The sequence below is a fragment of the Episyrphus balteatus genome, chromosome 2 (assembly GCF_945859705.1).
Source record: "Episyrphus balteatus chromosome 2, idEpiBalt1.1, whole genome shotgun sequence".
Lineage (NCBI taxonomy): Eukaryota > Metazoa > Arthropoda > Insecta > Diptera > Syrphidae > Episyrphus > Episyrphus balteatus.
This window is the reverse complement of record NC_079135.1, coordinates 122,302,376-122,320,060: the sequence shown is the minus strand read 5'-3', so window position 1 is coordinate 122,320,060 and position 17,685 is coordinate 122,302,376. Positions and strand designations below refer to the sequence as shown.

The window sequence follows — 17,685 nt, the reverse complement described above, 5'->3', positions numbered from 1 at the left end:
ATAACTGTTCTTTTTATATGCTGCTCACTGCTATCACTGATTCTTAAAATTTGCTCTTTAGCACACCCCTAAAAGTAAATATGTATTTTGCTTCCAAAGCACTCAAACTCAGAATTTTCTTAACTTGAAGTATAAATTGTGCACGATTCATTATAAGGGCAAGAAACCTCGGAATCCAGGGAAAGTCGATGAATCTGTAAAACTAGTATAGGGCTGCATTATTAAAAGGTCAAATAAGAAAGTTATAAAAATCAAATTCACCGCTCTCGATTACAACAATTCTTAAGCACCGTTTACTGTCATTCCGTATGAAAGTGTTCAATCGGAATTGCTGTCTCATTTTAGATTTTGCTCAAACTTTGTAGGAATGTTCTCTAGGACTGTAAGGAAGCAAATCCATGATGTTTTAATTTTAAGTTGCGTGGTTTCCCCGCTACCCGCATGTTACTATAGTTTTGCGTCTATTGAAGATATCTTTTTGTTTGAAACGGCATTTTAAAGCTTAAGAATAGTAATTTTTGAATAAATATTAAAAATGCAGCCCTGCTATACTAGTTTTACAGATGCATCGACTTTCCCTGGATTTCGAGATTTTAACAATTTTATGCTTAATTTTACTCGACTAAACAAGTATATATGAAATACTAATTATGTAGTTATTGAAAGAATGTTTTCATTTGCCAATCAATTTTCTTAAACAGGAAACAAGATTCAAATTCATATGAGCGATATTTAATTGTAAAAAAAAAAGCATTTTTTGACGAACTTTCTGAAGTTTCTTCATATAATGGCAGATAAATTTTTTCATTTGCTATTTTGTTTTCTGAAATAGAACCTAAATTGAGCTTGTGTAATTTTTATTTCTTTAATGTATTTTTATATTAACTCGATTTGTAAAATTTTAATAAACATCTGTTTTGGTTTTAAATGTTTTAATGCCTTATGTTAACATTACAGATTACACTAATCATTACCTAATAAAAATCTGTAAGACAACAAAAAAAAAAAACTAATTTCAAGGAAAAATAATAAAAAATTTTCCTCTTTCATCGTTAATAGTTTGGCAGTCAAAATACCCTTCTCTTGTCTGCTATTAAGTTCGCTTCAAAACAGCGCAATCATGAAACTATCAAAACAAAATTTCGCTCCTCAATTAAAGTGCTTGCCCTTAATTTGATTCATCTGGATGATTGCGCTCCAGCTCCAGCATCAGTACCTTCCACAAAAAAAAAAAAAAAACTTTCAAAGATGCAGGCAAAAAATTACAAGCGCAAATACGAAAAAAAAAAAACAACCAAATGTTTGTGCTCATAAAAAATAATGCTCTAACTGCGTCCGGCATCCGCAGTAATAGTTTAGCCTGCACCCCAGTGCCTTTGCTAATCTGGTTCTATATTATTTTTGCAGATATAGATATATATTTGTGGAATATATTTATTTAATGTGTATTTCTTTATATAAATGTATTTGAAATTTTAATGAATAGCAATTTTAGCTACAAATATTGTATGCGAACCTATTCGGAATTGGAGTGTTCAATTAGAAGTGAAATAAAATTATGTATATTCCGAATCTTTCGTTATTGTATGTGTTTAATATAATTGTTAGGTAATCTGTCAAAGAACAAAGTCAGTGTAATAACTGATTCACTGACTAATGTTTACGAGGAAAACGAAATCGGATCAGATACAGATAAACAAACGCTAGCTAGCGATTAGAAAAATCGAACAAAGATTTTTATTTTCCTAAGTACCTAATCCTTAAAAAAAAGTACATAAGCTTTATTTTAATCATTGTATCTCGTACGCTTGTGATTACTTTCCATCTGATTTTGATACGAGTTTTTTTTAAATAAGTTAAAAAAACTAAAGCTCAGCCACTGAAAATTTTAATAGTTCTTGGATTTATAGTCTGTTATGCAATTTCTTTCACAAACGATAGAGAATTGGTCGCGACCGTTGTTCTTGGCTTGGTGGGTTCCTAAAAATTTGACTTAGGTACCGTCTAATATAAAACTTGATACAAGAACAAAATGGATATAGAAATTGATGTCTATAATTTTGAAAAAGCGAAAAAAATGATTCAATTATTATAATTTTAAAAGACGAGGTGTATTCTCCATAAACTCTTCCAACTCGACAATTCTTTTTTATCTTGTTATTTTCTCTACAACTACAGTGCCACGCAATTTGAATTAAGAAGATCTTAGATCTTACGTACATAAATATCAAATTATTATTATATATAAAAAAAACTGGTACACCGAAAAAAAAAAAACTAATATCAATTTAACAAAAATGCTCTATAAAATGTGTTTTATGATATTTAAAATGTTAAAACAATATTTTTATTATCAGGATGATATTTAAATGTCACATTTTGGAATTTTTTTTGATATTTTTATTATCATTTTTTCATATCAATTTCTCATTCCAAATTGTTGAAAACTATTTAATAAAAAATTCTTAATGTGTACTATTTTAAAGGCGCTTTGTGTTTTTTCGAAGTAAAATGTATGATTTACTGAGAAAATTTTATCGGCAATAACATGTTACTTCACATAGTTTGGGAGAAAATAACAAAACAGAAAACAATTATATCAAAAATGTTAATTTGATAGCTGTTATTATCAAATTTTTTTTTGGTGTATTTTGGAGTGCCTTATTAATATATTTAATGACAATAAAGTATCATTTCATAGAAAATAATTTACCATTTGCTGAAAGCTTTTTAGGTATCAAGCAAGTCAAAGTGAGCGCGAAGATAAATTTGTTGAAATATAAAATAATGCCATTTCAATCAATAAATTTTCATATCTTGGTTCAATGAACTAAGTTTTAATTTTAAAATTCCGACCACCAAATTTTGTATATTTTTTTAAAATTATAAGATACTGTAATGGTTACGGTTTTTTTTTCTGACATCACAGAAACTACATTTTAAAAAATACATTGATGATTAAGTTGTTGTTGTAAAATATGAAATGTTTTAACAATAAATCACCATCACAACCATAAACAACTTTGTGTTGACTTCACTCTAAATGATTATGTAAATCATGAAATAATAATAATTTTTGTGTGACTTTCTTTTCCACTTCAACAACTCGACTGGTTTCAAGGTCAGCTTTTATATCAACTATGCTCTTATTCAGGTTCACGTATAAACAATTAAGCCAAATATAGTGATAAAAGAAATACATACATAGCAAAGTATATACAAGTATGCATGTAAATTTTTTTGCAAGACAATAGTTTATCATCATTTAGCATAAACTTGACCGAGTTTGGGCTAAATTGGCACTTCAATTCCTAATATCAAGCAAGGCTATGCTTATAAAATTAATATTCATCAACAATTTGAGTTTAAGTTTATGAGAATAAAATATTTGTGTCTATGTATTATTTGAGTTTATATTTAGTTAAGTTGAAATTATTATTTATCTTTTTTTTTCTACCGTAGGCAGACTTGAAAAACGCGTTTCAAATGAAATCTCAAAACTATAAGAACTATTTAGCAGGTAGTTTCTTTATAGAGTGGGAGTTATTTTGTATTTTATTTCATTACACACTTTTATATTGACGTTAAAAAATGAAATTAAACATTTTTACGACAAAGTTGAAGAGAATTTTAAGCCTTAAAAATGTGTGTTATAAAATTATATATCTGCAACCTTTTTATTATCAATTTTATTTATATTTTTTAGTAAAAACATTTCCTCACGATGCTGTAAACTTTATGTTGTAAAGCCTCAACAAATGAATCTTTACCTTCTAGATCTTGAAAATTCTTGTCTCTTCAACATAGAATTGAGGCTTGAGAAGGGTTCGAAAACTTGATTTTTGGATTGCACTCAGATTCAGCGGTAGTTGCTATATTATATATAAACCAATGGACCGTTTGTTAGCCAAAAAGTTGTCGTTTTTTTGGCGGTGCAAAAAGTAAAAAAAAGATATTTTTGTATAGAATGGTTTTTCCAGCAAAAGTTTTATTTTTCACCAAAAATATTTTTCTGCAAAAATTTTATTTTGCCCTTTTTATTATAATTTTTTTTAAAAGATTGGACTTTTTGAATCTAAATTCTGTAACGTACTGGTACGTATAAATGTTTTAAAATTGAATTAAAAAAAATATGAATAATTTTTAGAAAAGATCTCTTTAAGATTTGGTTGTAACAATTTAAACGACTCATTTATTCCTTAACAAACAAACTTTTAATCCTTTATTTAACTTAAAATAGGAAACATTTTTAAAATCAACAAAACTGTGACGGATATTCATATCTTCTCTATGTCTAACTTAGTTCATCTTTCATTTAACACAAACTAATATGAAAAATAATCTTAAAACAAATCAAAGAATTTTCTTTAAGTTTCACGTTCAAGTGACATACAAACACATCCGGAAGATTCTTCTTCTTCTTGACATTGATAAATGAAGCCGCAATAATCTGTCAACTTTATTTAGCATACAAAAAAAAGAAAGAATTCAATTAGTATAATTCAGTCAGACTTTCATTCCATCTTGATGTGAAGAATGAAATTCATTTCTTCAAAGTTTTTTTATCTTTTTTTTAAAACTAATTAAAGAAACGTCAAAATCTTTGAATTCATAGACATTTATTGTGTACATTTAGAGCAACATCATATTGTACGTAGAGCATCTTTCCAAACTAAAAAAAAACTTTTTTTCTTCTGTCGCTTGTATGAATTTCATCTGACAATAGCAAGAGATACAACAACAACAAGAAAATTCTATGAATTTTATATATTTGTATAGTATTGCATCTATGTGAAATGCAATTTGCATTACTTCCACTCCGAGCTATTTCATGACAAGACAACTATGACAATGATGACGACAACGACAACGAACGACGACGACGAAAACTCGGGAAAACCCATTCTCTGATTCCAGCTGTATATAAAAAGCAAATTCAATATTCCCCATCTCATCATCATCATCCGCACTTGTCGTCCCAAAACATCTAACAAAACTTTTCCGAAACTACATAATACGTGATGCGCTTTATTTGCCATCCTACTGCAACTTTGCTCAACTCTTTTTTGCACCTATATTCGATTATTATTATTATTATCGCACTGCACAGACCAACAGTGGCTTATTTGTTTACAAAGTATGACAAAAAAGACCGTAAAATTGGCTTAAAATTGAGTGTCTTAAAATTGTGTCCTCAAACAGAGCAAAACCTTATGTCACAATGAAAGTAAGATGGAACTCCTACTGTCAAAATTGCTTATAAGAAAACGATGTTTGCCTCCAAACTGCATCTGACAGCTGTCAAAAGGAAATACAATTTAGCAGCCTCAAGAGTGTGACCTGTCAGATTTTATGGGATGAAATGTATAACACTTTTCGTATAACACTTTATTCTTGTTTTAAGTCAAAATACATCAACTTTTTAAAGACTTGTTCTTAACTTTTATTAGAAAAAAAGGCCAACTTTTTGAATAAAATACCCCACTATGTTAGGTGGCACTATTCGTCTGGTGTCGGAAATTCTATTAAAAAAAATAACATCGTATCTCATTTTATGCAACCATTTGCCAGTTTAGTTCGGGAGAGGCAAACAAAAAATAAAAAAAAAAAAAACTAAACTAAACTAAAATGAAAATGAATATTTTGTCGGCTGCAGAGCCGAGCCAGTATATTCTGTATACAACAGCATTCAATTGCAGTTTGTAGAAAAAAGTATACGAACTCTCCTCACAAAAGTAGAACAAAAAGTCATCGCCCGTATATATGAGGCAAGAAGAGCTATAGAGAACTCGGCGGTTATCAGACAAGTAGTTATGCATTATTATTGTGTGTGCGAGCGGCAGATACATTTTTTTTAAAGTTGATATGCACTTTATATGGACCATTTCCACAGCCACTCAGTCTTCCAATATATATCACAAGACGGGGCAGTACTTGACTTTAAGTGAATCACTCATCCAGCACTCAGGTCACTCGAACAAAATATTAAAAAAAAAAAAAAAACTAAACAAAAAAACAACACACAAACGCGATCTTGCTAATAATAATAATTTTAGCGGCTAGCTGGCTGATATGAAAAATGACTGACGGAGTTTATTATAAATCTACAGCGGCAAGCGCCCGTAATAGGTTTATATTTAGATAAACAAAAAATAAACCAAAATGCAGCGTCATATTTTTACAGTTGGTGTTCGAAACAGACGGACACACTACAGCTTGAAGGGAACTCGTATAAATACCACCCTCTTTTTCAAAAAGTTAATGTGGCTGAACTAAAATTTTAGGTGAAGGAGTATTTGTATACTTTTTGGTTGATGTGGTTTGGCTTAGATTTTGGAATTGCGATACTTCATATGGGTGAGCTCTGAAAAAGTTAACCTGATTATTTACGTAGGTAGCTAATTAGAGTTTCTAAACTTTGTATTCATTGGCCTTTGAACTAATAATGGACATGAGTTTGTTTATACATATAATTATAATAGAAGTAATTACAATAATAAATCATAAATAGTTCCATTTTTGTTTTAAATCACAGACGAAATGCTTGACTTAGGAATAAGGAACTAGTTACATAGTTGCCACAAGACCCCCGAATTTTTGAATGATACTTAAGTGCAAGGTGCCAGTGCTGCCAATAACTTTTAGAAGTTATGTTGCGTGGTTTCTGGCAATTTTTTGTAAAACCCGCACCTACAATTAATAATAACACAGCCACACAAAAAAATAAAGGTCTAACCTGGGGCTGCGACTATGTTTTTCATATAGTATTTGGGTCGCTAAATTCGAATCCGAATTCTATTTTGCCGTATCAGGTTTTTGAGATATCTTCAAAATAATCAGATAAGAACTTTTTTTTTTGGTTTTGACCTTTTGATATTTCAAAAACCTGTGATACGGCAAAATAAACTTCGGATTCGGTTTTAGCGACCCAAAAACTATATGAAAAACATAGTCGCAACCCCAGGTCAGACCTTTTTTTTTTGTGGCTATGTAATCGTGGGTCACTGTGGCGTATGAGTAACATTTCTTCTATACAAAAAACTTAAAGAGTTAACTTTATTTTAACGACAATTTTTTTTTAACTATAAAAGACAAATGCCTAGTGACTCACAACTATTACTGTGCGTTTTATTAGTTTGCAAGAATGATTAGTGCGATGGAATGTCACACAAGACGTTCTAGGTTTAAATCTAGCCTGGTCAACAAGGTTTTTGCCACAACAACCAAAATATACTTTTCTAGTAGTTTTTTATATGCTGAACTCGAATCTGAAGTCAAAAAATTGTTATTGGCCTCCGTTTTTTGAAATATTACCGTTAGAAAATGTCAAAAAAAACGTCACTTTGGCTGTTTTCGAGGCTAGGTTTTTTTATAACGGTAATATTTTAAGAACGGAGGCTAATAGAATTTTTCTGATTGCGGATTCGAGTTCAGTAACCCAAAAACCTCGAGAAAAGTATATTTTGGGTCTTGTTGCATAAATTCTGTGACCAGTGACTTAAACTTTAGATTAAGTTTAGCTTCTCTTTGGCTTATTAACTGAAACTTAAGATATCTCTAGCAATAAAAGAGATATCGGGAAATTTTAAACAGTTTTTGAAAGAAAAATATCTGTTCTTATAATCACCACATAAAAACGCAACTTCGAAAACAGCCAAAATGACGATTTTTATTATTTTATAACGGTAAACAAAGGCCAATAAAATTTTTCTGACTTCAGATTCGGATTCAGCACTCCAAAAACTACTAGAAAAGTATGTTTTGGTTCTTGTGGCAAACAAAAAGTTATATTTTGTTGACCAGTGTAAGTTGCCGAAAAGTCGAAAAATGCGCTCAACAAATATTTTGATTTTGATGATCAGATTATTCATTGACAATGAAAGAGTCAATAATGAAGGCAGTAAAATAAATTTTGAATATACAGTAAAAATCTTGTTATTTTTTTCATCAACTCTCGTTTTTTTTATGCGGATATACAAACAGTCATGTTATATCCTTCGAAATAGTGAACACTTGCAAAATTCTACGAAATACATAGTTTTTAAATTTTTAGGAAAAAAATGCTTTATAAATCATTAAAACATTTTTACAGAATATTATAAAATTCTCCTTCTTATTGTATGTAAGGATAGCTTCTTTAAAAATGTCTGAATGTTTAAAATGACCGCGTTCACCAATTTGCTTTTTATTAAATGTTTCATATTTTTTACAATTTTTTACAAAGAATCAACTTTTTTTTAGAAAATAAGATTGAATTTATTAGTGCGTTGAAAGAAAACGAAACATGTTTTCAATTTTGATATGAGTTTGGATTAAGCTGCAACCAGGCAGGATTTAATCTCTAACATATAAAAAAACTATGCTTGGTCCATACTCGATATAAAATCGCTTTTTTGTATATTATCGTAAATTTTATACTAGTTGATTACAAAATGTTAGTAAAAATACAATGGTTTCAAAATGTTTGGTGGGAACCTTATGCGTATAGTTTCTTAATCTGGGATCACACGATCAATGAAATCGGTCAAGACGTTGATTCTCTGAAGTACCAAAAACATTATCTTCACTCTGTCAAAACTCGAAACCCTAGAAAACAAAGGTTTTTGACATCAGTTTTACGTCAGCGAGTTAACACGTTAATTGATTTCGTTGATCTTGGCCTTGCCTTGAAACGGGCCAGAAGAATGTCAAAAAAAAAGAAAGAAAGAAACCAAAAGTATAATTCGCATCATTCCATAAACCTGCTTGTATATAATATTGTAAGAAAAGTAGTAGGCATTGTAAGATATAAAGTAGGAAACTTTAAGAACAACTACAGTTGCCTGTAACGTTACAGTATATGCATCTAATTCAGACAAATACAGTTCTGTAAGCTGAACCACTATGGTCTGGTCGTAAATATGGTGACGACTATGGTTTCAAAATTAAATAAAAATCGTTTTTTTTTATATTCTTTAATTGGAGCGATTAAATTTTCATTAAAACTTTATCAAGTGCTGTTCAGCCGTTAAGATATTTCAACTCAAAATCAATTCAACTTTTAATTAGGTTAAGCCAACTTAAATTTGAGTTTTTAACTACCGACTTACAAGAAGATAAATTAATTTACATCAATTTCTAATTCAATTTTTATTAGAATTAATTATAAAATTTAAATAATACAAATCAGATTACCAGAAGCCCTAGATTTGTATTTTAATTGTATCTACTTATTGAATTATAGATTAAAAATAGCTTTTAACAGCTTTAAGACCACAGAAAGAAGAAAAAAAAATCGATTTTCGTTCCTACCGGCTCTTCTCTATGGAAATTGTAATTCAACTATAGCAAGGCATGAAATTCTAGTCTCTCACATTGTTCAGCTTTTTTTTTCGATAGAGCAACAAGTCAAAATAAAAAACTTAGCTTCCACCACACCCTCTTCTTGTCGGTCGGTTTGGTATAATCATCGTTGTTCCTTTGTATAAGTTTTTTTCACACTCGGTATCAGTCTCCAAAAGGAAAAACAACATCAAATAGATTCTTCTATTTTTTTGTTTGTATTTATTTTTTTTCGTGTACAAGTTCCAGACCTGCCGGCCGGCTGCTATGTGTTCATATTGAAAGAGTTCAAAATTAGTTTAAAAACTTTTTGTAGGTATAGTTTTTTTTTACTTTGTTTTGTTTTGTCTTTTTTTTCGTCGTCATTCTGTCATTTTTATCAGCGAAATGCTGTCATGAATAAACCATTAGGGTAATTAAGGGAGACATTTATTCATGCGTGTTTGCTTGTGTATTAGAGTTGTATGTGTTGAAGATATCGCACTCTCTATATCCACTCTACTAAACCATAAACGACGAGTATAGAAGACACAGATTTCATACAACCATCAAAGTATAGATTTCGTTGAGGTCATAGACAACAAATTCGACGAAAAGTAGAAGTTTTGTTGTTTTTTTTTATTTGTCTTTCATTTGCTCGTCTTTTAATTCTAGACGAAGAGTGGGTTGATGTTGCATATGAAAAATTTAATAGAATGAGCAAATAGGTCGCATGAACTTGCTCTTGTATATAAAATTGGAAAATTAGAGCTTACATTTTTGGCAATAATCATTTTGTGCCAAAAATGTGACAACTTGTGTGTGAATGAGGCACATCATATAAGTACCTACTGTCATGAGACTTTTATTCAAGGTCACTCTTGTCTTCCGATATAAAACACAAAAGTAGAACTTGGTGAATTTAGGCTACAGGAAGAGAAGATAAAAAAAAGGAAATCTGTAGACTGTAGGAGATTGCAGCAATCAAGTGGCAAATCTTTCCAGAATTCGTTTAGAAAACTAGATGCAGAGTGCTCTTATAGAGAAACTTAGCAAACATACGAGGATATCGGACGGTCGTAAATTAAAAAAAAAATCGTCCGAATTTTTCAAGAAAAATCCATGTGCTTCTAAAGGAAACATAAAACCTAGTTTGAAGATCTAACTCATTAAGAGAATAAATGCAAGAAGCCCTTTTGAGAGGAGTTCTTTGAAAAAATCTTTGAGATTCTCAGTGAAAAAAAACCCTTGCACTCAAAATGAAGAAAACCCGTCAGAAACTCTCTTACCAAAACTATTTTCTAAGAGCTTCTTAAAGAGAAAACAGAGGACGGTTTTTTTTTCCATTTTTTGTCCCCTTTCAATGTAAAGTTTTTTTGTGAAACAAGTGAATGTGAATTATAAGAGGAGAAGTATAAACTCACACTCATTTTTTATATTTTAATCAGAGCAGTCATGTCGCTTCTTCGGGGGAAATAAGTTTAAATGAGCTCTTGCTTGCTGTGTCTTAGGTTCTCTAAGGGCCTTACGCTGCCAGTAAGATAACGCAATGCCTGCTTTCCTGCATTACTAGTACCTGCTTATCCGCTGTATTTTTCAGGGTGTGGCCCTGTTGGCACTAGTGATGGGCAAATACCCGGTATATACCATTTGTGGGTTTATACCCTGGGTATATACCGGGTATTTACCAAAACGAGGGTAAATACGGGTATTTACTCATAATCGCTACAAATTCGATTGTTTGTCATCAGGTCCCTGTTTCAGAGTTACTACATCAACTATATCAGCAACCTCAAACAATAATTAAATCAGATTGAAATTCGGGAAATATATCTAATGGCTTAAAAAGTGCAAAATTTTCAAAAAATGCTTCGGGAAGTCCAACGTGCCGCCGCAATTAATGTTTAAAGTCATTGATGTAAACAATGTAGTAAGCTCTGCAATAGGCCCCATAGGTATATTATATAAACATGACAGCCCAAGTAACAATTTTACTTGCATAAGGTCCATTTTGTTCGATTCGACAAGCTATAAATAAAATAATATGTAGAAAATGCAAAACAGAAAAAATCAAAAGAAAATAAAAAAAATTAAATAAAATTCAATAAATTCTTTTTTTGTATGCATAAATTCAACATTTTCTACAACACCTTCAACAACTTCTTTAAGGCCTTATTATACGCAAGTAACCCTTTCAGAACCTTTTAGAACACAAAAACTTAAATAATATGGGAAAATTACCTAATAAAAAAGTCAGATTTCTTAAGAAAAAAAATTTTATCTCGGTTATTTATGGAGTATTCTCAACAATGTTATACCATTTTGAAAAGAGAATTGAACACACCAACTTTTAAGGTAACTTGCCGAAACATCGTAGAGCAAAAGAAAGAAATGAGAAAAATTAAGATTTGTAGTCACGGCACATGAAAAACCGTCACAGGGTGACCATTTTTTCGACTTTTTTCAAATGCCCATAACTCACAAAATATATGGCTGCGATTTTTTTTATTATTTTTCTGATAACTTTCACCACCTATTCTATCTACCGTTATCGTTTCGACGTTAACTTTTGGGACACCCTGTATAGGTTTAAATGAAATTTTCAGAGTTATGAGCAAGATAAAAAATTTAAAAGTAATTTAAGCAAAATCCGCCCACTGCCACGCCCACTTTTATTATTGTTTGGTTTCTTGAAAACGGGTCTATATATAAGAAAGTTTTATTTAATTAAAGACACTAGCGGAAAAAATTAACGGATCAAATGAAAAATTCCAAAATTTTAAAAAAGATAAAGCTCAAACATTCTGGTTTTGGGAAATCATTCTTCGATTTTATTTAATTGCTAGTTAGTTTGTTTGTTACAAGTGAAGTTAGTAAAAGCTTATTAAAAAAAAAAAGTATTGATTAAAAACGTTCTAAGGGGCATGTAATGGACTCTATGCAAAAATTATTACCTGACATCACTCCTCCCCCTAGTGGGATGTTTCATTTTCGTCTGTAAATCGTAAATACCCTCATTTTGGGTATATACCCGCCGTTTTGGTATTTACCCGGTATAAACCCGGTAAATACCCATTTATAAATACCCACCCGATTGGTATATACCAGAGGCACATCACTAGTTGGCACCACGTTTTTCGTAATACCTGATGATCTACATATTTATCAGAGACTTTTGCTTGCAGATGAAAAGACCTTGTTGGAAAGTTGCCTGTAATTTCCTATAAGGGCTGATTACCAATCTACTAGAAATATTTTAAATGAACAGATAATGACTTTCGTTTCGTCAAATTTTCGTTCACTTTTTGAAGGTCAAAAATGCTCTTGACAGCTTGCCCTAGGAAAAATTTTTCAAGTAAACAGTTTAGGAAAAGTTGAACAATACCAATACCACTGAAATTATAAATTGGAGTGATCGATGATTTTTATTTAATTTGTTATGAATCCTTTACTTCCCTTTATTCTGCAAAATAGTAGGTACCGTAAAACCGGGTGATTTTGGCCTGGCGGGTGACTTTGATTTTGACATGGACACTTTTTTAAAAAATTGTTAATATATGAAGGATTTGTCTGATTTTTTCCAAGTTTCTTTGTAAATTCGTATAATTTGATGAATTTAAAAGTGATCATACTAGCTTTATTTAATTAAAATTAGAAATTAATTTATATTAAAATTTAGTTTTCTTCAAAATGCTAAAAAAAAAAATACCTGAAAATGTTGGATGGGTTGAACATATTGCAGAAATAGGATTGCCAAATGACTTTAACTCCGTTATGTGTATTGCTTTGCAAGTTGAATTTCTTTCATTCTACTCTTGTAACTATTTCACAAAAATTAATTTTAATTTTTATATAAAAAATGCCATATGGTAGGGTGACTTTGGCCGGCATATCGGGTGACTTTGGCCGGGTGGCCAAAGTCACCCTCTTAATTTTTGCACTAGACTTTGTTTTTATATATTATTATATATTGACAAAACTTATATTTGGCAATATAATAAGAAGGTTATCAGATCATGCATATCAACATTTGGCAGCACTAAATTGTAGTTATAATGTAATACACATATGCAATGTTTGGCAGCACCAATACATAATTTAAATGTAATCACCATCCTGATGCTTGCTATAACAACCACCAGCATACACATATAAAAGGAAGTTCATAAACTTATATGAACATTTTAGAGAAGAATTAAGATGCCGAACACATACAAAAGGACGGGGTTCGAAAAGCCTTACAAAAACTATACCCCTGAAACATTGGAAGATGCTTTATTACAAGTTCGAGAAGGGAAAATGTCATTAAACAAGGCCGCAAAAGAGTTCAACATCTCAAGATCCACGCTCCAAAACAAAATTAAGAAGCTTCACACAAAATCTGTTGGTGGGCCAACCGCTCTTTTGGAAGACGAAGAAGCCTGCATCGTAAAAATGCTTCTAACAACGAGTAACTGGGGATTTCCACTTTCAACCCTCGATCTTCGCCACATCACCAAGAGGTTTCTCGACAGAAAGGGCAAACGTGTTTCCAAGTTTAATAACAATTTCCCAGGGAAGGATTGGGCACATTCATTTCTGGAAAGGCACAAAGACCAAATAACTTCTCGAATGTGCCAAAATATTACTCCAGCAAGGGCAGCCATATCAGTCTCAACAATGTCTAGCTACTTCAACAACTTGGAAAACAGTTTGGAAGGTATACCACCTGAAAACATCAGCAACTATGACGAAACCAATTTTACAGACGATCCAGGATCCAAGAAAGCCATTTTCTCCAGAGGCGTTAAGTATCCAGAACAAGTTATGGCCCATTCTAAAAGCTCAGTTTCTCTCATGTTTTGTGGCACAGCAACAGGACAGTTGTTGCCTGTTTACGTTGTTTATAAAGCCAAAAATGTTTACAAGAACTGGATGGAGGGTGGTCCACCTGGCTCTCGATATAATGCTACATCTCATGGTTGGTTTGATAACAGGGTATTTTCCGATTGGTTTCAAACTATCTACCTCCCTTACGCCCGGAGGTTAACTGGTCCAAAGGCAATCATTGGTGACAATCTTTCGAGCCATTTTTCAGAAGATGTTATCAAACTAGCTGAAGAAAATAATATCAAATTTATTTGCCTTCCCCCCAATTGCACTCATATTGCTCAACCACTAGACGTAGCATTCTTTCGACCTCTTAAAACATTATGGAGGAAGACTTTAACAGAGTATAAGATTGCTAACTCGAAAAACAAAACAGTGCCGAAAGATGTGTTTCCTAGGCTTCTAAAAAAAGTCTGGGACAGGTTACATGAGAACGACAAGGCAAGAGAAAATTTGATATCTGGCTTCCGGGCAACTGGAATTTATCCATGCGATAGGCAACAAGTTTTAAGTAAACTCGACAAAACTGAATCAAGAACAAATAATACTACCAGCAACATGATGAACCTTAGCGATTCAGTATTGGACTATATGAAGAGCCTTCGGACCCCGGATACCTCAACCAGGAAGCCAAGAAAGAAAAAAGTTAACACTGAACCAGGTGCTAGTGTCACTATGGCGGACTTCACATTATCGTCGAGCGTTTTAACACATTCTCCCAATGTAGATGCACCCGATGATGTCACTGAAGAAATGTCCACGGATCAGCCCGGCCCCTCAAAAATAAGTCACAGACGGAAGCCAAGACGCCGCAAGGCAAGATTATATTTCATTATTTTATTGATGAAATAAATTAACTAGGTTTGTATGTTAACAGGTCATCGTTTCATCAGACTCCTCAACCATCAATACCACTCTAAACTCGCTCCAGTCTTTGTCTTTGGATGACTCGGACAGTGTTAACCTCGCTTCTTGGCAAGAGCAACAAATTATGATTGACGAAGATATGATGGCCAGCGAAGAATCGTCCATAAAGGCTGGTGACTATTTTCTGGTCAAGTTTCCAGTTAAGAAAAAATTAACATTTTACGTCGGCTGCATCTTAAATGTTGATAACGATGAGGTTACAGTGTCATTCCTGCGAAGAGGTGCTGGGTACAGCTTCATATACCCAGAAAAAAAAGACGTTGCACAAGTCACCAAAAGTGATCTGGAGAAGAAACTTCCTGTTCCAACGGTTGACCGCAGAGAGAGACTATTTTTTTCCATATCATTTGAAGGATATCAAAATTTATGCTAATTTTAAGGTTTTGTTTTTTTTAATCAAATAAAAACCCACATGTTTTAAAAAATCTGGTCTTTCATTTGGGGTGGGTTAGACTGACGTGGTACTTGTAGTTGAACTGCAAATATAGCAAACGTCCTACCGGCCAAAGTCACCCGGAATGGAGGGTGACTTTGGCCACCCATATTTTGGCAAATATCTATAGAACTGTCGGACAGATTTCTTCAAGATTAATCATACCTATAGAATGAGCGAAGTAGGTAAATTGGTTGAAATCTTCATTTAAAAAAAAAAATTATTGCAAAAGTTATTCACATTTGAATTTGAAAACGTGCCAAAGTCACCCGGTTTTACGGTATGTATTAGTGTTTCTATGGCAAAACACTGACCGACAAAGAAACTGAGAAGAAGCTTGGAACAGTGTATAGTTTGTTTCGTCAATAGATATAAATATGAATTTGCGTGCATTTCCTTGAATTGAAATTGAAAACCAAACCGAAGGCATATAATAACATTTCGCGGTTATTCCAAGAAAACACCAGAGAAAAAAAAAGTACAAAAAAAGCAGAAAACCGATTTAAATGAATGATAAATACGAGGTATGGAACTGAGAACATGCACAATCAGAAACTCTGGAAAGAAAGATAGAGATACCGTGCCTGACCTCCGTGAATCATTAATCTCTATAGCAGAATATTGCTGGTCGTTGTTGTTGATTGTTTAATTTGTTTACATTCAAGGCAAGGTTGGGTATGGGACAATCAAGCACAACACTCACGCATCACGCATATCATATAGAAAAATGACACACTGATGACATCGTTTGTAATCAAAATCAAATAAAATTAAAAAGAACAAATCTTTTTGATGGGCGTAGTTAGTATATGCGTAAGCTCTTGTTTATTAAATTGGTTGTCCTTTTTATCAGCTATTCACTCGCACTATATTGATTGATTTCATTTACTATTTCTGATTTATTTATAAGTAAGAGTGAAAAAAAAATAAAGAATTGTTTATTTTGTTCATTATCGCACTAATGTGAAATTGTTGTTAGAATAATGTGATTCATTCATTTTCTACTCTTTTTTTTTTTTATTTACAAGTGATATTAGTATGCTCATATATGTACATATAAAGTAGAGGGAATTTATGACTTCATAGAAATATGTAAATGTTGAATAAGAAATAAAAGTTGATAACGCAATTTCTTTTGGTTGACTTAAATTTCTTCAACTTAATTACAAAATGTTTTTAGATTTTTGACGACTTTCCTAAATGAGATTAAACAATTAGACTGCATCCAAATCAAAGACTTTTAATTCATAAAATGTGAGTTTTTATAGAAATTGTATTTTAAATACTGTAACTTTCCATATACGGGCGTAAAAGAGAGTAATATATTTCTAAAAAAAACTGTACTTTTGTATAGAAAAATTACAATTCTTACAATTTTCTTCCAACAAGAAGTATTTTCCTTAAAGTTTTTTAAATAAGCCTAAGCCAAAAGGGTAAAGTAAGCCTCTAATTTAACCTAAACTTGTTTTTTTTTTTTTAACTATATCTAGATGGTATTAGAGTTTAAGTGAGATGTATCAGAACCACAGAATTCGAAACAATTACCAACTCATTTTAATTTCTTTCAAATGACATAATTTCATTGAAAATTTTTAAATGTGTATGACAATCCAATTATTTGTTTAAAAGAAGCAACTTTTGAAAGCATTTGAAAAAAGAAATATGTGTTACCATTAAACATAAACATTGTTTTCAAATGTGAAAAAAAGAACTCTGTTTAAGCCCAGAAAAGATGTAAACATAAAAAAAATCGGAAAGCAAAACTGAATTGCAGGAGAAAGCTGAAACAGAGATTCCGTTATTCCAAGAGCTTTTTAGTGTAGAAAAATAATATATTCGTCAATATGTCACAAAAGACAGTATCTGAGTTCTGAACAACATCGTCCAAAACGGCCGAATGTTTAAAAGCTCGAATAAATTAAAGAAACTTTTAGAATAAGAGTAAGTACGTGCTACCCAGTCGTGCATTTTATTTATCATGATTGAGCTTATAATAAAAATAAATAAGATTTAAATAAGAAATTAAAATGCAAGAAGTCGAAAAAAATTATTTATATCAATATTCAATATGTTAATACTCATAAAACAAAGTCTTGTTAGCTACACTACAAGCATACATCGATTACAGCTGGGCCAATTTTTATGATCTAAAAAAA

At 31.6% G+C, this 17,685-nt stretch overlaps 2 protein-coding genes across 3 annotated transcripts in view; one reads left to right on the top strand and one right to left on the bottom strand.

Moving 5' to 3' along the window:
- LOC129911847 (serine-rich adhesin for platelets) overlaps positions 1-17,685 on the bottom strand; it is a 117,407-nt gene that overhangs the window by 11,800 nt on the left and 87,922 nt on the right. The gene's annotated exons all lie outside the window — the stretch shown is intronic.
- LOC129911850 (uncharacterized) lies at positions 12,922-15,805 on the top strand. Its single transcript, XM_055989831.1, has 2 exons — positions 12,922-14,985; positions 15,047-15,805. Exons 1-2 carry the CDS (start codon positions 13,501-13,503, stop codon positions 15,467-15,469), a joined length of 1,908 nt encoding a protein of 635 aa, XP_055845806.1. The 5' UTR covers positions 12,922-13,500; the 3' UTR covers positions 15,470-15,805.